At 42.9% G+C, this 20,299-nt stretch overlaps 2 protein-coding genes, 3 non-coding genes and 1 pseudogene across 5 annotated transcripts in view; 1 reads left to right on the forward strand and 5 right to left on the reverse strand.

Moving 5' to 3' along the window:
- The window catches only part of cacng2a (calcium channel, voltage-dependent, gamma subunit 2a), a 74,231-nt gene extending 70,711 nt beyond the window's left edge, over positions 1-3,520 (forward strand). The window contains exons 3-4 of the mRNA XM_074655888.1: positions 102-242; positions 1,550-3,520. Coding sequence (XP_074511989.1) covers positions 102-242; positions 1,550-2,085 — 677 coding nt within the window. The 3' untranslated portion in view covers positions 2,086-3,520. The remainder of the gene's footprint in view (positions 1-101; positions 243-1,549) is intronic.
- A 10,851-nt stretch (positions 3,521-14,371) lies between these two features.
- Positions 14,372-15,785, reverse strand: LOC141781544 (large ribosomal subunit protein uL3-like; annotated as a pseudogene).
- Positions 14,580-14,711, reverse strand: LOC141781659 (small nucleolar RNA SNORA54). Its single transcript, XR_012596920.1, has one exon. It is a non-coding gene; the product is annotated as a small nucleolar RNA SNORA54 (small nucleolar RNA).
- A 266-nt stretch (positions 15,786-16,051) lies between the features above and the next one.
- Positions 16,052-20,023, reverse strand: LOC141780604 (large ribosomal subunit protein uL3). The gene is made up of 9 exons (XM_074655899.1): positions 19,973-20,023; positions 18,778-18,970; positions 18,339-18,507; positions 17,835-17,970; positions 17,445-17,631; positions 17,053-17,315; positions 16,859-16,954; positions 16,613-16,732; positions 16,052-16,184 (listed from the first exon to the last, which is right to left on the reverse strand). Exons 1-9 carry the CDS (start codon positions 19,973-19,975, stop codon positions 16,140-16,142), a joined length of 1,212 nt encoding a protein of 403 aa, XP_074512000.1. The 5' UTR covers positions 19,976-20,023; the 3' UTR covers positions 16,052-16,139.
- On the reverse strand, positions 16,260-16,391 carry LOC141781660 (small nucleolar RNA SNORA54). The gene has a single exon (XR_012596921.1). It is a non-coding gene; the product is annotated as a small nucleolar RNA SNORA54 (small nucleolar RNA).
- LOC141781664 (small nucleolar RNA U83B) lies at positions 17,696-17,788 on the reverse strand. The gene has a single exon (XR_012596925.1). It is a non-coding gene; the product is annotated as a small nucleolar RNA U83B (small nucleolar RNA).
- Positions 20,024-20,299: the final 276 nt, after the last annotated feature.

Here is a 20,299-nt window from a genome sequence, read left to right on the forward strand (position 1 = left end):
TTCTTTGTTCTCCCCTGTTGGCTGTTCTCCTCAACACCAAAATCACATCCCATTCTCCCTTCGCATTCCTCCCCACCCCCCCTTCCTCCGCTGATTTACAGGTGCGGTGCGAGCCTCCAGCATCTTCCCCATCCTCAGTGTCATCCTGCTCTTCATGGGAGGCCTGTGTATAGCTGCCAGTGAGTTCTACAAGTCACGCCACAACATCATCCTCAGCGCAGGGATCTTCTTTGTGTCTGCAGGTGAGTCCAACGCCCACAACGTAAGACAGGAGGCAAGCACCTCATGTGTCTTTGACAAATGTATCTTTGAATTAGACCAGTTTTATCGAACAATGGCTGACCACAGTCGGGAGCGCCTTGGTGGCCGAGTGGTTACAGTGCATGCTACATAACACTTTTATAACCATTTTCATTTACATATCTTGAGTTCAGAGGTCAAAATGGCCATGCCAGATTTTCCTCGCCAAAATGTATTGTAAGTTTGGAGCGTTATTTAGCCTCTTTATTGACAAGCTAGTATGACATGGTTGGAACCAATGGAATCCTTAGGTGTTTCAGTTTCATGTGATATCAGTATCTTCACTTTAGCTTTAAAACAGCCCGCTACAACCTAAAAATCACAAGTTGTGTTAATGCGTTAAAGAAATTAGTGGCGTTAAAACGAATTTGCATTAACACTTTATTATCGCATTGACTTTGACAGCCCTGGAAAAAACACATGTATTACTTAAATTTGTATAGTTGTTTGTTGGCTGTTTCAATTGCAGCCGCTGCAGCTTCCTTTTCACAAGTTTTAAAATAGATTGTTGGTCCCGCCCCTTCTGCTACATAGCAAAGATGGGAACCGTTGAGGGTGAGAAGTGTCAGGTACGTTTTGAGTACAGGTACTCATAGTGCACTGCATTATTTGACGCACCTATGCACTCAAATTAGCAAGTGTACGTACAGAAGTACAAAAATTGAGACACAGCATAAGTTGTCATTACTCACTTCTTTTGTGATTAACATTATACCACCACATAGATTCAAAAGGCCACGGATGCACCGGTCTTCTCTTGTACTGCAGCTACAAGTCACTTCTTCTATTCTTCCTTCTCCTGTCCTCTTTTCTTTTCTCTTGATCCTGTTGATGCGCTAAAAGCCATCCATTGGGACTCATCTCTAAAAATACGGTGTCCCTGACACACTTTCCCTACGATCCATCTTCCCAGATATACCATGTCAAACATCTCTCCATGTGTGAGAGAGTATTTATATGTGGATGTATGATGGGAATGTGGATTATGTTGTCCTATATGATCTGCATCAAGAACTGAACTCACTGAAAGAGCAAAGATTAGGAGTCTCAGTATCAGTGATGTTGGAGAGTTGGACAGGTTTAATACGCTGTGTACAGTATATGAATCAGAATGATGCTGCTTATTAAGTTAAGCATACACTAAGAATAACTCGGCCTATGAGCTCATCCTGACTGATACTTTGTGTCTTGTTTTCTTTACCCACAACCCACCTCTCTCCATCCTGCACCCTCCACCCCGACCCTTCAGGCCTGAGCAACATCATCGGGATCATCGTGTACATATCAGCCAACGCGGGGGACCCTTCAAAAAGCGACTCCAAGAAGAACAGCTACTCTTACGGCTGGTCCTTCTACTTCGGCGCCCTCTCCTTCATCATGGCTGAGATGGTGGGTGTCTTGGCCGTGCACATGTTCATCGACCGCCATCGGCAGCTCCGAATAGGGGCGCGCGCAGCCGACTACCTCCAAGGCTCGGCCATAACGCGGATCCCCAGCTACCGCTACCGCTACAGACGTCGCTCGCGCTCCTCCTCCCGCTCCACAGACCCGTCACACTCCCGCGACACCTCGCCGGTGGGCCTCAAGGGCTTCAGCGCGCTGCCATCTACAGAGATCTCCATGTACACGCTGCCCCGGGACACCCTCAAGTCCTCCGGCACGCCCACCGCCACCTACAACTCTGAGAGGGACCACAACTTCCTGCAAGTCCACAACTGCATCCAGAAGGACCTGAAAGACTCGAGCCAGACCAACACAGCGAACCGCCGCACCACGCCGGTATGAGGGAGTCGACACAGGCCAGGGCGGCCCGGCGGAGAGCAGGAGACACGGGAACCCCTGTGGGTGCAGTACGCCCCAGGAGAAGATGGATTTCCATGTTTATAGACATTTGTTCTTTTTGTTCAGCTGCATGACTTTTCCATTTCCATTGTTGAGAGTTTCAACAAGTCTGCTGTGTTCCTGGATTGAACAGCAGAACAGCGAGAACGGGTCAGGGTGTCCCGAGAGGGGGTCATTTTTTTGCGCAGGGTTTGTTTATGAGGTTCGGGGCCCTGGAAGAGAGGGTGGGAGTGGGGGGGTGGGCATTTATGAGATAAAGATTTCATGATTTCATAGCCCTTTGGTTTGACAGTTTTGCCCCACAAGTTTGGTTGGAGCAACAGGTCAAGCTCCCCCTCAGCAAGCCCACCGCTCAGATACACACCTCTTTTATTTATTGACTCATTATTTGCATTAAAACTGTGAATTGTTACAGTTTGGGATTCAGTAAGAATTAGCCCAATCTGTAATCTCTAACAAAGGTACTATATATATATATGTATTACTTTTATAAATAAATTATTACGTTAATAATCAAGAGTTACAGACTTTACCGAAGCAAAAAAGAACAAAAAACAAGTTAACTAAACCAAGCGCTGTTGGTAGGACGAGAAAAGACTCTGTTGGTTGAAGGTTGAGAACCAGAGAAGGTGCTTTAGATGCCACCAGAGGCAGACGCAGACGGTCAACAGTAGAATAATATCTATTCTTTTAATAGAACCTTCTCGTCTTTTTCTCAGTCCCTGTTCGCTTTCTTTTTTTTGGGAGGGGTCGTAACGGGAGAGTTGAACCCCTTAACAGAAAGAGCCAACAAAAGGGGTCAAAGTTCACAAAGACTCCAAACACGACTTCTACAAAATAAAAAGGAAGGAGCAGAGGGGAAGGAAAAGAAGAGGACGCCAAACACAAAAATAAAAACAAGTTAAATAATGAAATAGTACAAGAGAAGCTAAGTGACTCACAATTTCAGAAATTAAATGCATGCTATAAAATTACAGCAAATCTGCTCTTGAGAAACTTAAGTTTTAAAGGTTAATAATTATAAGGGGAAAAAAAGCAAAGACGCTAAAGTATTAATGTTTTCATGTGTACTTTTCTTATGTTTTCTTTTTTTATTTATTTCGTTAATTTGATCTTATTGCTTTTGTGAGACAAACCAAACAATCTACATTGAACAAAACTGCTTTTTTAAATGGTTTGGTTGATTTCTTTATAAATATATAAATATATGTATGTATGTGTTTTATTTTTAAAACTCACACAGCCTTAGTCATTTCTTTATTTCTTTTGATTTTTAATGTGTTGTTCAAATTGAAAATGAAATCTTTAAAGGTGCCAAAACCGAATGATCCTATACTTGGATGCATCAAGTCCTGATGAATAAAATACGAACCCTAGGGGGAACAAATCACCATGTTTCACTGCGTGTCTCTAACACACTTTACCTAATAACACCGTCTTGTTTTCAGCACTAACACTTATCTGTCTGTCACATCATCGTATCTGCAATGCTGAAAGCAAAAAATAAACTGGGCTTGAAAGTATAGTATCTTCATGGTAAACTGAGTAGAGAAGCAGTTCCCCATTAAATGAAGCAATGTCCATTTGTGACCTTCATAACAGGTTATAATGTCAGTGTGGACATTTTTTTAGTCTGATTGTTTCATTTGAAGTATTTTTAGAGGCCGAGCAAACCCAGTGTCTTACAAGAAACAAGCAAATCTCAGAGAGTCAGAAGAAATAAACTGAAGTTTGACAAAATAATCTGAACTCAATGTCCGCTTGCTTGCTTTTTTTAAGAGCTTTCATCTGTTTTTGTTTTGTCTTTCAATTGTTTTGTGACCAAAGTTTCACATATGGATCACATGATGATGAAAAAAAACAGTACAGAGCAAAATTCCTCTGCTGCGGAAGTTACTTTCTGACACGGTAGAGAGGTTCAAACTGTGTATAACTGGATGTTACTCAACAGTGCAATGGTTTGAAATGTTTGTAGGCAACAGAGCTGACAGTCAACTAATTGTGCGTTGAGTTGAGAGTGTAATGTCAAACTACTGTTCCCCAAGGTCAGACATGAACTTCGACCCTCAAAACACAATTTAATAGTTTTCATTCTTATCTCATTAATCATCTTGTGACCCCTAAGGAACATATTGGGATGGGATGTGTGTGGACTTGTATTAATCAATGATAGTCACAGTGTGAGGACAAATAATTAGGTCCCCGCAAGGTGAACCATTTAATTTAGGGTTAAGACCTCTTAGGGTTAGAGTTGAGACTTAGTTAAGGTTAAAGTAAGGGTTAGGACTATGTCAATGCTGTGTCCTTCCAAGTAAAGTAGTAGTTTGTGTGTGTGGGGCTCTTCTTGCACTTCTGTCTGATGTATTGTATGTTCATACAAACATACAGAGTATCATGCGTTAAGAAATGTGTTCGGTCGTACAAAGGTCTTTATACGTATTACAAAGGCCCACACAACAGACAGTTATAACAGAGATTTGTGGTGTTTGCACTCAGTTGAACACATGAAAAGTGACAGAAGTAGTTGTGTGAAAAATGAGAGACGTGAGAAACACTGCCTACTTTCTCACCTCCATACACCGGGCCAATTACTACGTGAAGTCGAGGCGCTTGTTGGATCGTCAATTTCAGACATAGCCCCCCCCCCCAATTATGAAGTATTATGATACTTGACCTTATAAGTCATTATACAATGCTTTATAATGTGTTATGGTTATTGTTATAAAGCATTGTGAATATTGATGAGTGCATATAACTCTAATTATACAGTGTTATAAGCAGATTATAAGGCATTCTAAGTATGTTTATAATGCATTATGGGCATAGAATCATAGAAAGTGTTAAGTGTCTGTGTGTGTTTGCTCTTGTACTTCTATGTTAGTGAGAACCGATTTGCCAAAGACATGGGATGAAGAAATGCTTTTAGAAACAGTTTTAGGCCTGAAAATGGCCAATTTTTCCAGACACTGAATATCGACACAAAATATTGGCTTTTGGCAACTTCACTCTAAAATATATTGGCACCAGCCTTCATACAGCCATAAAAATAAAAGCTGAGTTGTCAGACATAAAACCCCGTGTGCTCTGCTGAAACCACGGCCTCTGACTGCTGTTGTAAAACGGTGATAACACGCTGTAATCGACTGCTTGGAGTCACAATCCAAAAATATCAGTACTGGTTTGACAAAAAAAAACTAATGTTGACTTGAATAAGTGGATTAATATAGTCAGAAAACATCTTTACCTCAACTTTGTGCCAATTATACAACTATAGACTGAGTTTAATGTATGTACAGACACTTCATAAGCTTGTTTTTTTAACTTACAATTCATCAAAACGTTCTTTACATGGTAGTTTTATACAGATCCGTCATACCCCAGTGAGCATATTTTTCTCTCTCTCTTCAAGGTAAAAAAAACTCAAAGAAGACAGCATGTAAGACACAGACAGTCATGGCATCCCTGAGAAAGAAACACAGGTTTGCAAAAACACCAGCAGGTTTATTCTACCGGCGCTTTCCCTGTAAAGAGAACATCCAACACCTTTCTACACCACCGCACTAAAAGCATCGTTTCAGGGCCTGACATACTGCCGTAAGTGTGTATATGTGAGAGGAAGTCCTCACATATGCAGATATATAAAGCAACTCTATTTGTGAGACAAAGGGGGGATGTGTTGAGTGCAGAGAGAGGTCCTTCCTAAAAAAAATTGTTTAAAAAAGACTAAATAAGTCAAATTGGCAGCATGAATACAGCTGTGTTTGACAGTGTGTGGTACTTCCCCAAGTTTAGAGGCCAGCAGATTCATCAAATAAGAAAAAGTTTCATTAGAAAAAAGTGCTGAGATCCTGATTTGCTATTATCTGAGTTCACTGACACAAGCCGCTCTCCATAAATTTGAAATATGTCAACGTAGCAGTCTAAATGAAAAGGGCTTCTTTTTTAAAAAATGTATAGCCATCTTTATTCAGAATTCATAAGCAGAAGTCATTTTACAAGCCCGGATTACATTAAAGAGAAAGTGTGTGTGTGTGTGCGTGTGCGTGTGTGTGTGTGTGTGTGTGTGTGTGTGTGTGTGTGTGTGTGTGTGTGTGTGTGCGTGTGTGCGTGTGCGTGTGCGTGTGAGGCTTACAGATACTGGCTTTCTCATAAAGCAGCACCTGGCCCCGGTGCAGGCGTCTGAATCTCACATTTTTAATATGTTTTAGGAATGAATAAGTCTGTCTCTCCTCTCCTCCTCTTAGACATATCCTCGCCCATTTGTCTCTCTGTCTTTTTCTCTCATAACTTTTTCAACTTGTCATATATATTTTGTCAGTCGGACCTGCAAGACAGCAAGTAGAACATCTGTACATCAACTGTGCTATCCCAGATTGGGAGTGTGAGAAGTTTGGGGATTGTTAACCTTTTAAATCAAATTTTAATATTCAAGAAAGGCCTCACATAGGCTCACACCGGGTTTCAGACTGACCTTTAGTATGTGGGGTTTCAAGTTACAGGGAAATACTACAGTCAGATTGAAGATTGATTGTAAAACTATTTGCTGGGCAGCCTGTTCTCACACACCGTTTGTAGTTATACGAAAAGTAATGCACTGTAATTTGTATATACTGTATATCACGTGAAATGCGGTGTGGGATGAAACTTATTCTCTTCCTCCTCCTCCTCCTCCTTCTCCTCCTCCTCCTCCTCTTCCTCCTCGCAGAGTGGAGTTGGAGTCCAGAGGAAGCGAGACATGCCCTTGAAGAGTCAAAGCTGTTTCTTTTTTTTTGTTTCTTTGGCAGGCTAACAGCGTTGGCCACTGCACAGTGATGTCAGGGAGGGTCAGGGCGAGAGCTCCAGCGCTAATACTAATGATATTATAGCGCTCCAAACTAATGACAGCTTCCTCCCCCAGCCGGAGCAGGAGGGCCCCGTAATGCTCAGAGGCCAGATTTCCATGCTCTGATTGCTGAAGGGCACAAAGGGTCATTTATTGGAAATAGGACGAGAGGAAAGAGAGAGAGGACAGAGGGAAACCTCTCTTCTGGTCTGCTTTTGTGTGTTTTTGTAGGTGTAGATGTGTAATATTTCTAACCTTCACTTCTGGGTCTTGATAATCCTTGGCTTTTGAGAATATAAAATAGGGTCTTGATTGTTTTTGAAAATAGTAAAATGGATAACTAGATAGGTTTGGCGAGCATTTCTATCTTTTGTGATAATGTTGTACTCACCTACTGTCACGTAATTAAAGCTGAGATCTGGGAACACAGTGACGTTGCCAAAAAAGTGCCTGGTCTCCTAAAAAGGACATTTCCATATTACTAAACTGCATTGTCAATTACGTTTCGAGGGAACGTATTTTCCCCCTGATTACGTTTGATTTTGACGCATTACAAATACGTTTCTAATCAAGGTACCCAGGAGGCCGCCTCTTGTGTCCCGTGTGAAACCAAAAGTGGTGGAGGCGTACTTGTTTTATTTAAATTAAATTTGATCTTCCAGTGAGTGGGGAACCCAGAAAACTGCAGTGTGGAATGCAAGAAGATGGGAGGGATTAGCCTTCATCACCTGGACCCCCCATTCTCCTCCCTTTGACTCTTTCCCTCTCTGTTTCTCTCATTCCTGCAGTGGTGATCAAAGTGTCTCTGCAGTGCCGTGTGATGGGAGAAGTGGTGGTGTATGTTGGGGTGGGGTCACTGGAGGGGAGGTATCGGGGTGAGGAGGTGAGGCCTGAGGAGGAGCACACTGTCTCCTCCTGGCTGTGAATATTAACAGCAAACACACTCTCTCTGCCCAAGCCTGGCTTTGAGTTTCTGGCAGGCTTGCGAGGTTACATAACCTCACATCAAACCGACGAATGACCTTTCTCTGACTTTACTGGACAACGTTCTAGGACAGAGAAAGCATGCACCCATGGGAGCTGCGTGGGCGCGTCACCCGAAGCCTCCGAAGCATACCGCCAACTTTAAGTCACTGAGAAAGGAGGCTGCGGCGTTCGACATTCACTCTCTGTGAATTACCGCTCTGGCAACAAAATGCAACCTGAAATGTGTGTGTGGATTTTTGTCGGAGGGATGTTTATCTTTCTCCTGTGCGTGCAAACAACTGAATCTGCATGTGCAAGCCTCCGTGTGTGTGTGCGGCCTGTTGTTTGTGCTGACCAGAGAACAGTTGCTGACTGCGCTCACCCCGGGTTATTTTTGGGTCATGCAGAGTTGAATAGCAACAGAGAGCTATAAGCACGGTCAACCAGCTGAAAAAGAAAAGAAACAAAATCCCTGGAGCAAACATAGTCTGACATGACACATTCACATCACCCCCTCTGCTGATACAAGCGGTACGAAGCTCCGCCATTCCCTGAATAAAAAATATATGGACCAAAGAGTCTGAGCTGTGTCACTGCTATTTTACAAATCATCTGAAGCTTTTTAAATCCAGCTCTGAATAGAGGGCAGTTCAAAAAAAGAAGAAGAGAGAGAGAGATAAAGAGGAGGAACCAAAGTAGGCTACAGCACACAAAGTGCTCTGGGATGCGTGAAGCAAATGGAGCGCCGTGCTCTGCCCTCTGGTGGCGTGATGGAGATGGGAGACGGGTGTGCAGGGCTGCTGCCTCCGTCAGCTCAGGGAACGCTGTGTCCATGAACGGGCCTGGAATACTGATGGCACAGTGCAGGGGTGCTGGAGCTGCAGTCTGGCAGGCCCAAGAGGAACGCTCACTGTCCTCTATGCACAAACACAGAGGACTGCTGCCTTCTGAAGCTTTAGTCAGCGTTACATATGATATGAATGGGAATTATCTACATTCAAAAGAAAAGAAATGCTCCATTGTCAGTTTTTGTTCCACCTGTTTACATCATGACTTGTGACTCACTTCTAGCCTAAAAAGCATGAATGTAAATGTTTTTTTAAATCCTCTTGTTGGGAATCTATCCAAAAGAGTTGTGCTCCATAATACAAGCCGCTATCTAAAAGTCATTAAACCGCGTAACATAGACAATATATAGAATCTAGGAGCTGGAGCTGATGTGATCCATCTATATTATAAATGGATCACATCATCTCCAGCTCCTCCATCACACGTTCTCATCCCAACTGCTCACAACTCTGAATCCATGTCAGTTTTAGGGCGTCTGTTAAAGGGCAACTGTGGTTCTGCCTACAACCACAACCCCCCCAACCCACAGCAGACCATTCCTTCGAGACGAATGACAGCACCTTGAACACCTCCTATAAAAAATATAAAAATAACACAAATCAAACACAGTCATTGGATTTGTTTACTCATACCGGCGCTAAAGGGTGCCTTGTGCGGCGGCATCGAACGCCGACGGCGTTGGTATTTGACGCACTGGGAATGAGAACGGCGGTGCATTTGATACCACCTTGTAAAAAATCAGTCTTCCCACAGGGGCTCCAAATATTGATTATTTTCATTAATGTCTGGTTATTGATTCTGCAGATTATATTTTTGATTAATCAATTAATCAGCTTGAAACCGCTGAAAAATGCCCATCACAATTGTCCAGAACGCAATGTGAAATCTCAAAATAGCTTGTTTTGTCCGACCAACAGTCCAAAACCCAAAGATATTCAATTTACACTAATATAAAACACATAAAAAGCAGCAAAACCTCATATTATAGGAGCTGGAACAAGCAAATGTTCGGTATTCTTTCTTGATAAATTACTCAAAACACTTGAAATCTTAAGTATTTCTCTATAACCTTAAATATGAATGACTTAATATGCAATAATCAAAGCTAAAGTTTGATAAAGACATCCTTAGGTCTTATTTGTTGAAAGAAAAACTCCGCTAATCTGCTTCAAACAACCACACAACTGTTATCAGACTCACATTCGAATGTTTCTAAATCCTGATTGGTGCATGGAAATACATCCCCTTTGTCTCACCGACTTTGAATCAGTGAGGAAGGCACAGACATGAATCCAAATACAGAAATAACCTATAAAACTGGACCAACTTTGGCAGAAAATTGTGTGTTCATGTAGGAGCCCTTTGCTCAAAGTAAGGTGAGACAATAGAGGTGTTCCAATGATTATCTGTCGATCGACTTATTATTTCAACACTAAATTAAATTCCACTCAGTCCATGCAGAATAACAGATCCTAACAGTAGCCAAGCAGACAGATAGTCTCCACTAGACCAGCAGTAGCCGAGCCCGTGGCCTCCGTCGAGTGTAATAATGGTGCTTTCAGTGTGTGGTCGTCCCCTCCGACAGTCTGTCCTCCTGTCAGACGCCACGCTGCAGCACCACCCAGCCACTTCCCTCACTCTGCAGGACGGCCCGCCGCTGACTCTGAGCCAGCCGGCTGACCGCCATGCCAGGACACACACCTACACACACAGATGCACACACCCACTTACACGTACAAGCAACTGCACACACTCTCACACACTCACATAAATCAAACGCTTGGCCCTCCTCTCTGCTGCTGTCCCAGCATGCACCCTGGTTACCTGGCTGCTGTCCCACTAGCAACAGCTGCTACCTCAGGACTGGACTGGAGGTTCCGCTGCAGGACAGCACACACACACACACACACACACACACACACACACATAAATGCAGTCACATAAAGTAGAGACAGAGACCATACTGGCTTCGTTGAGAGCTCATTTGAGATGATAAAAGACTGAACTAATCAGGGGAATCTGATTGGCCGCCCCTGGTGTCTCCGTCACAGAGTCACATAAATGGACTTGCATTTATATAACGCCTTTCTAGTCTTCTGACCACTCAAAGCACAACATGTTAACATTCAACCATTCACACACACACACATTCATACACTGATGGTAGAGGCTGCCATGCAACCTGCCCATCAGGATCTCATCTAAATACTCATACACAAACCTATATGCACAGCCTTCAGGAGCAATTTTGGTTTGGGTATCTTGCCCAAGAATACTTTGACATGTGGACTGGAGGAGCCGGAGATCGAATCGCCGATCTTCTGATCAGTGGATGAACTGCTCTTCCTCTGAGCCACAGTTGGCTTGTCAGTATCATGGATAGATCACTGGACAGGTCTACTGGGTGCAATGAACTGAACCGAACCTCTGTATGAAGTGACCGTTAACATTTCTTGTTGGAAAATCAAACAACTACAAAGAGATAAAAAAAAAAGAAATTTACCACAAATGACGCAAAAATCGATCACAAATTGATGCCACAAAGTGAAGTAAAACATTCACAGATACACAAAACAACCTCAAAGAGATGCAGAATGACAACAGAGACAAAATGATGAAAAACAACCACAATGAAATGCAAAATGACAATAAAGGGATCCCAAACTACCACAAATTGCTGCAAAATGACTACAAAGTGAAGCAAAACAACCACAGATGTGCAAAAAAATAACCATAAAGAGACACAAAACCACCACAAATAGCTGTAAAATTACAACACAACAACAAAACGACCAAAAAATAATGAAAAACGACTACAAAGAGACACAAAACGACCGAAGAATGACTACAAAGTGAAGCAAAAACAAACACAGGTGTGCAAAATAACCACAAAGAAACACAAAATGACCACAAACAACCTCAAAAAAGATGCAAAAATGTCAACAAATAGACACAAAACTACCACAAATTGCTGCAAAATGACTACAAAGTGAAGTAAAAACAACCACAGATACGCAAAATAACAACAAAGAGATGCAAAATGACAAAGAAAAAGGACCAAAGAAAAAACTACAACGAAATACTGCAAAATGACTACAAAGTGAAGTAAAACAACCACAGATACACAAAACAACCTCGAAGAGATGCCGAATGACAAAGAGACACAAAATGATGAAAAACAACCACAAAGAGATGCAAAATGACAATAAAGGGATACAAAAAGTACCACAAAGAGACACAAAACTACTACATATTGCTGTAAAACAACCACAGATACACTAAATAACCACAGAGAGAAAGTAGCTGTGTCGTTTATAGTAATGTTGTGTCTCTTTCAGTCTGGGGGGGTCTGGCTCCTGTAGGAGGATTGGGTGTCTTTAACATTTCTGTCTCATAATCTCATAATCTGTCCATGGCTGTAGGTTATTTGGAGTTACAAATAGCAGCTATTAATTGATTATTTCATATGAGAATATTAAAAGTTTTTTATTTGGCATTAATTTATTACACTGAATAAACAATGTTACTATTAACAATGAGTTGTAAAATGAGCCCCTCTTCTTTGAATCCGGCAGTCGTCGTCGTCCTCCTCCTCCTCCTCCTCCTCCTCCTCCTCTGAGCAGAGCTCATTTGAGATGATGGAGGACTGAACTAATGGGGGGAAAGGTGCAGACAGGCCTTTATGAAAAGTGCACAGAGATGCTGTTTGAGCAGATGTGCGGGGTCATAAAGAGAGCGCCTGCTGGGACACTAAACCTCACCTGAATGGGACACAGGGAGCAATTAATGGCATAATTATGCACACCGTTACCGGTCACCGTCAGCAGAGGGGGCGTTATGTAAAGCAGAGCAGCGTGGGAGCTTTGAACTGCTGCTCTGCAGAAGGGTCAGAGGTCACAGCCTCTGGAGGTTATTATGTAACAGCAGGACCATCTCCAGTGACACGGGGCTTCACCCTGCTCCTTCCTCACGCCGCCTGTACGTGGACAGCTTCTTTTTCGGGGCTCCCGTTCATCACAAGTGTCCTTTGGAGGATATTTTTTCTGCTTTGGTAGAGAAAATGTCAAACTCTTGAAATGTTGCTCAACGGAGAACAATTGTCCTTCAACTCCCTCGACTGCGGAAGGAGGTGGGACCTTGAAAAATCCTTACAGGAAATCCACATTTCTGCTAAGAGTGCTGAATATTATGCAGAGATGTCTCAGAGAGGCGTTTTGCAGGACATCTAAATGGCCCGCGGAGCCCTCTCAGGGTCTTCCTCATTACCTGCTGAAGAGGAGGTTTTTTGGTTTTGGCAGTGATGAGTCAGAATGGATGATGTCGGGGCTTAATTACCGTACCGTGACTGCTAGAGTTCTGTTGTCAGCCGAATACAAGCCTTACAGCTCAAGGACACATATAGCCAGTTAAAACATGCAATGTTAGCTAAAGCGAGCGTCTCGCTGTCCATCAGTTCTGCAGAGGTGGCCGCTCTCCTCACAGCTGATGTCGACCTTTTCAGCTGCAGCGCAGGAGGCCGGGCTCAGGCTGATGGGGTTTAACAAGCTCAGTTAGTGGAGGCGGGCCGCAACCAGGTACTTGTACCGTCATTGAGTATTTCCATTTCATGTTACCTTGTAGAGCAGGAATGATTACTTGATTAGTTAACTATTTAATTAATTGGTTTGAGTAATTTAAGAAAAAATATTTTCTGGTTTCTTTACTCCTCTATGACAGTACACTGAATATCTTTGAGTTGTGGACAAAACAAGACATTTGAGGACGTCATCTTGGGCTTTGGGAAACACTGATTATCATTTTTTCAACATTTTATAGACCAAACTAATCGATTGAGAAAATAGATTAATCGAAAATTTAAATAATTATTCACAGGCTGACTACATTGTACTTGTGCTCCACTACAGCTCAGGAGCTACTGTACTTTTTATAATCTCATTACTTATTATGATGCTGTGGCAATGTTGTCTTCATTGATATTGATCCATAGTCATTTTCTGTATTGCGTATCAAGTATTACTTTTGTACTTTAAAGTACATTGCACCACAAGAGTTTTACCTGTAATAGAGTATGGCATTTGTATTTTTACTGCCCCTCCCACTCAAATTCACTGGTGCAGGTTTTGTGTGAGATCACTGCACTATAAAAAGGTGTCAGTCCTCCACAAGTTTACACACTTCTAGGGTTGGGTGATTCCTGCCAGCGGTTTGTGTGTTCACAAAAATAAACTTATGAGTCAGTCTGTAATGAAGCACTTAACCAGGAAAATAGATTTGCCATTTTACAATATTCATAATCCAAGACAATATCTAGTCTCCCATCACAATGATAGGAGATATTGCTACGCCCCAATTTAATTTTTCACGAGTCAAAATGCAACAGATGTTCAGAAGCCTTTTGTAACCATTAAATAGCTGTGCTAAATGAACTGACACAGCCATCAACTTCACCACATACTGACTCAAGATGAGCTACAATATAAACCAAACAGATTTACTTCCATCTCTGCATTAACAAACATTGTCCTACGACTCTGAATTTAGCCTACACATCTTAGTTTCATGTATAGTCATTTATAAATTGGACATGACACATTCTGTGGGTTTTTGTTTTTTATTAAATAACTCTGCAGAACAGGAATGATGGTGACAGTCAACGCGGCAGAGACATTTGTTGAGGACTTCAAGCAGTCTCTTCCTTGATGATACGGTCCTTCTTGAGTGGTCCCTGTGAGAAAAGAGAAACAGGACAAAATCAGTTTTATGCCCCAATACTTAGTCTACGTGTTGGCTCAGAGCAGCCAAATGTTCCCAGAGAGTGAACAGGGAGTAAGCACAAAACGTTGCTGCTCCCCTGCCTCACTGGGGCTCAATATGGCACTGGAATGGAACCCGTGTTCATACTGAAGACTGAACCAGGTTACGTACAGTGCGTGGAAACAGGAACTGAAGACATGCAGAACAGACAGTATGGAGTAGTGTCGGCAATGTTTACATTTATTATTAGCCAACGTTGTGTGCTACATCCCATGTGGGGATGTTAAAGATAAGGCACACCAAGTATTTAATACAGGATTTCCTAAAGTATCTTCCATCATTGAATCTAAGCAGAGGCTAGGAATCTAAATATGATGCAGAGGGAGGTGCGAGTATGGCTTTCAGTACAAAGTCTTACCATGAACGCCCTCTTCTCCTCCAGTCTGGAACCGGCCGTGACCGAACTTGGAGGTGGTGTCGATAAACTTGAGGTCGATCTTCTCCAAGGCACGACGGCTGGCCTGCACCAGCAGTGACTGGAAGAGAAAGGAAACACATTTAAGTTTCATGTTGGTTCAATTTAAACTTCCTGGTAGAATTTAGTGATTGCAACATTACATGCAGGCCATTTAAAAATAAATGCCACTACAATTTGTCCTCACCTTGCGCAGAGTCAGCACCCTCTTCTTGGTCCCTACAACACAGCCCTTCACCATGACAAAGTCATTGGTCACATCTCCATAGAATCCACCCTTAAAGAGGAAAGAAAAGGGGGAAAAGTGAGTCAAGTCTTCCACTTCAAGGTTAAGATGGTGTCAACTGAAGTCCAGGTTGCATGAGTCACTCACCAGGGGGTTGATGCTCTTGGACAGATCGTACTGTCGAGGCGTTGTTCTTCACCAGCTTTCCGTCCTTTGTGTGGAAGCCCTGGCCAATCTTGTAGATCTTCTTGTTGATTTCAGTACGGTGGTGGTAACCCTTCTGACCAGCACGGGCCACAGAGAAGGCCACACGGGCAGGATGCCAGGCACCAATACAGGCCACGATGGGTTTTGTGGGGAAGCTTTTGTCTGCCAACAGCTGGTGACGCCTGGGAGGATGAGATGTTTGTTAGTCAAGACTGAATAGACAGCTAATGAAGCCTACATATGCGTCCAAATGTACTTGAAGGTCACAAAGTACTTAATTCTAAAATAATATAAATAGCAGCTGCTCTTACCCTTGTATCCGTGACCCCAATGACGTCGATCATCTCGTCCTGAGTGACTACAAGTCCCAATTTAATTTTTCATGAGTCAAAATGTGACAGATGTTCAGAAGCCTTTTGTAACCATTAAAGAGCTGTGCTAAATGAACTGACACAGCCATCAACTTCACCACATACTGACTGAAGAGCTACAATATAAACCAAACAGATTTACTTCCATCTCTGCATTAACAAACATTGTCCTACGACTCTGAATTTAGCCTACACATCTTAGTTTCATGTATAGTCATTTATAAATTGGACATGACACATTCTGTGGGTTTTTGTTTTTTATTAAATAACTCTGCAGAACAGGAATGATGGTGACAGTCAACGCGGCAGAGACATTTGTTGAGGACTTCAAGCAGTCTCTTCCTTGATGATACGGTCCTTCTTGAGTGGTCCCTGTGAGAAAAGAGAAACAGGACAAAATCAGTTTTATGCCCCAATACTTAGTCTACGTGTTGGCTCAGAGCAGCCAAATGTTCCCAGAGAGTGAACAGGGAGTAAGCACAAAACGTTGCTGCTCCCCTGCCTCACTGGGGCTCAATATGGCACTGGAATGGAACCCGTGTTCATACTGAAGACTGAACCAGGTTACGTACAGTGCGTGGAAACAGGAACTGAAGACATGCAGAACAGACAGTATGGAGTAGTGTCGGCAATGTTTACATTTATTATTAGCCAACGTTGTGTGCTACATCCCATGTGGGGATGTTAAAGATAAGGCACACCAAGTATTTAATACAGGATTTCCTAAAGTATCTTCCATCATTGAATCTAAATATGATGCAGAGGGAGGTGCGAGTATGGCTTTCAGTACAAAGTCTTACCATGAACGCCTTCTTCTCCTCCATGGTCTGGAAGCGGCCGTGACCGAACTTGGAGGTGGTGTCGATAAACTTGAGGTCAATCTTCTCCAAGGCACGACGGCTGGCCTGCACCAGCAGTGACTGGAAGAGAAAGGAAACACATTTAAGTTTCATGTTGGTTCAATTTAAACTTCCTGGTAGAATTTAGTGATTGTAACATTACATGCAGGCCATTTAAAAATAAATGCCACTACAATTTGTCCTCACCTTGCGCAGAGTCAGCACCCTCTTTTTGGTCCCTACAACACAGCCCTTCACCATGACAAAGTCATTGGTCACATCTCCATAGTGGACAAATCCACCCTTAAAGAGGAAAGAAAAGGGGGAAAAGTGAGTCAAGTCTTCCACTTCAAGGTTAAGATGGTGTCAACTGAAGTCCAGGTTGCATGAGAGTCACTCACCAGGGGGTTGATGCTCTTGTTGGAAATATCGTACTCTGTCGAGGCGTTGTTCTTCACCAGCTTTCCATCCTTTGTGTGGAAGCCCTGGCCAATCTTGTAGATCTTCTTGTTGATCTCAGTACGGTGGTGGTAACCCTTCTGACCAGCACGGGCCACAGAGAAGGCCACACGGGCAGGATGCCAGGCACCAATACAGGCCACCTTACGCAGACCACGATGGGTTTTGCGGGGAAGCTTCTTTGTGTGCCAACGGCTGGTGACACCTGGGAGGATGAGAAACATTTGTTAGAATATAGTGACAGCTAATGCAGCCTACATATGCCTCCAAATGGACTTGAAAGTCACAAAGTACTTAATTCTAAAATACTACAAATAAATGTAGCTGCTCTTACCCTTGTATCCGTGACCCTTGGTGATACCAATGACGTCGATCATCTCGTCCTGAGTGAATACTGTGTTGACAGGCACAGCCTGCTCCAGCTTCTCACGTGCCCAGTCTACCTTGTCAGAGACACTGCCGCCGTTCAGCTGCACCTCCATCAGATGGGACTTCTTCTGCCTCAGGGGCAGCAGACGCATCTGCACAGAAATTAAGCAGAGGTCAGAACAGAGAAAATAATATGTACAATTAAACGGTTAGCTGTGTAGTCTCAGAAGGAAGGCAGCATGGAAGGTATCCTCATATGTGTCGGGCGCCATGCCTGACGCAAGATCCGTGGTCTCATCACTGACAGAATAGCCAAAACTTATCACCTCATTGGTAATCTAATACACGTACTAACCTGTGTGTGGCAAATGATGCGGATGACCTGGCAGTACTTCTTCATGGAATTAAAGTCCTTCTCCAGCTGCTTCTTGCCCTCATCATCCTGCCATTTCTTGCAGTACTTGGTGAAGGCCTTCTTCTTGGACTTGTACCTGAGAGCCCGCAGCATAGCAGGAGGAGAGAGGACAGACGGGTTGGCACAGGTCCTTCATAACCCCAAAGGGCCAGCGGAAGAACACAGTGCATAGCTGTTCGCACTCCCCTCCATGTAGACAGGGGTGCTGTACCAGCTAATGAGGGTTTTGGCTCATGGCACAGTTTCTAAGAAGCACTTTCCACTGGCCAGAGGAGCCCGGAGCTCATCAGGGCACATGGCGCCTGAGCGGAGCTGCCACAGGGGCAACCGTAATGTTAGACTCACTCAGTGAAAAACATCTTTATAATTTCCACTGGGCAACTAACACAGGCTTCAAACACATGCAATACAGTCAGGTATATATTATTCTGTGTAGCATCTCACCAGTTCCTGTAGAAGCGACGCTTGCACTCGTCACTGACGTGCTCGGCGAAGATGGTCTTGAAGGAACGCAGGCCACGGGGGGTTTCGACGTAACCCACAACACCAACCACGATCATGGGAGGCGTCTCCACAATGGTCACAGCCTCGACCACTTCCTTCTTGTTCACCTCTGTAGAGAAGTACATAATAGTTAAGCTTTACATTTACCAGAAGATCTTCTAAACTTTGTTTTTAAGTATTTGTTAACTGTTTTATGGTATAGACTGCGCTCAGTGCTCGACATTCAGCAAGGGATATAAAGCCCATTATGTCCGCCCGTCGAGAAACTCATCATAGACAGAACACCATATATATTAATCACCAATTGCCCAATACAGATCCACAACCTTTAAGGTCCTAACTTATTATACTAATGTATAAATAATCTGATTCCACTCACTTGAGCCAGGTCGGTCGACCTCACGGACGATGTGTGTCATGCCAGCCTTGTAGCCCAGGAAGGCAGTCAGGTGCACGGGCTTGGTGGCGTCATCCTTGGGGAAGCTCTTGGCCTTACCACGGTGACGACGACTCCTCTTGCGGGGCAAGAAGCCCAGGGACCCGTGGCGGGGAGCCGAAAATTTACGGTGAGACTGGAGGGAAGAAGTCAAGAGGTTAGCTGGTCTGTGCTAATGAGCTAACCACAGGTGCAAGTGTGTGCCTACAACATTTAGCATAGTGGGTCCCGCATGCAAGGTGGTTGATATTGAACGATCTGATACTGCTGGCACATTTTTCATCCATGCATCCAAACAGAGGAAATTAAACCCCTATTTTCCGTTTTCGAAAGGGACCTTGTGGACAATCATCCCAGTGCTTTAAGACTAATGAAAGGACAACATGCAAAGTCTCTCCTCAGCTTTTGAAGAACTGGACATATGATGATGACCCCTAGAGCTACTATGGAAGAGTGCAGTGTTATTTATGCATTTTTTGTTCCTTGAATTGTTTTCTACCCTCTTTTATTTTTTGCCATTATATCATTTTTTAATTAGTTATTTTTCCTATACAATTGTGCCTTGTATGTTAGAAGTACTGAGTTTAGATTACAATGCCTTCATGTTGGTAAATGAATCTTAAATAAATAAAATAAATATAGGGTGTACGTGGTGCATGTTACTAATACAGTTCATTAATTAATTTAAAGCACAATGAGGTCATGTTAAAAGGTAATTGCAAAGAAGTAGGAGTTAAGGTAAGCACGCTGTTAGCATAGCTAGCTTAGCACGAGAGCATGTATGGTCAAAACTGACACATTAAAAAAAAAACCGAGACGTCAATTCAGTTTATATTCAGTAGCCAGAAAATACAATACAACTGTGAACATATACAATAAGTGCTTTACTATGATATGCACTTAAAAATAAGAGCAGCGGCCTGTGTCAAGCTGCCATTTTGGATCCTCAGTTGCCGGTATGGTTAACGTTATTTACACGAAACGTGTGTATATATCACAGTAATATATACAAGATATTCATAAAAACCTTCCATTAAAGTAATCGGCGTGTCTGAAATGAGTAAAACATAACCGATGCTTTAGATGTCAGGCGGATTGCTGTTCCATAGTGTTAACTGCGAATAGAGAGCACACTCACCATCTTGTCTCCAATCCGATTCAAAGAGGCCTGTCTAACGGCAAGACGCGACTACTTATAGGAATATAAGATCTCGCGGGATTCGGCGGGACTATCTTCAGAGAAGCCCCGCCCCCCGGGATTTCACCCTGCAGATGTATGAAGGTCAAAAGCCACTAGATGTCGCTGTTTGATGTTACAAATTACATGACCAAACAAATAATAATGGAAACTTTTTTGTGTTTTATTATATTTATTTAAATTGACTTAAATGGTACAATAGGAGATATGGTGATATTTTTTTATTTGCTCATTTAAGTGTTGTACATCTTATTTATGTTTATCTTG

Source organism: Sebastes fasciatus, chromosome 13, assembly GCF_043250625.1.
Source record: "Sebastes fasciatus isolate fSebFas1 chromosome 13, fSebFas1.pri, whole genome shotgun sequence".
NCBI classification, from domain to species: Eukaryota; Metazoa; Chordata; class Actinopteri; order Perciformes; family Sebastidae; genus Sebastes; species Sebastes fasciatus.

Coding starts and splice junctions, on each gene's coding strand:
- LOC141780604 (XM_074655899.1), bottom strand. Junction 17,632..17,834: donor GCATCATTTGCCACACACAG/GTTAGTACGTGT, acceptor ATTTCTGTGCAG/ATGCGTCTGCTGCCCCTGAG. Junction 16,955..17,052: donor ACAAGAGCATCAACCCCCTG/GTGAGTGACTCT, acceptor TTCCTCTTTAAG/GGTGGATTTGTCCACTATGG.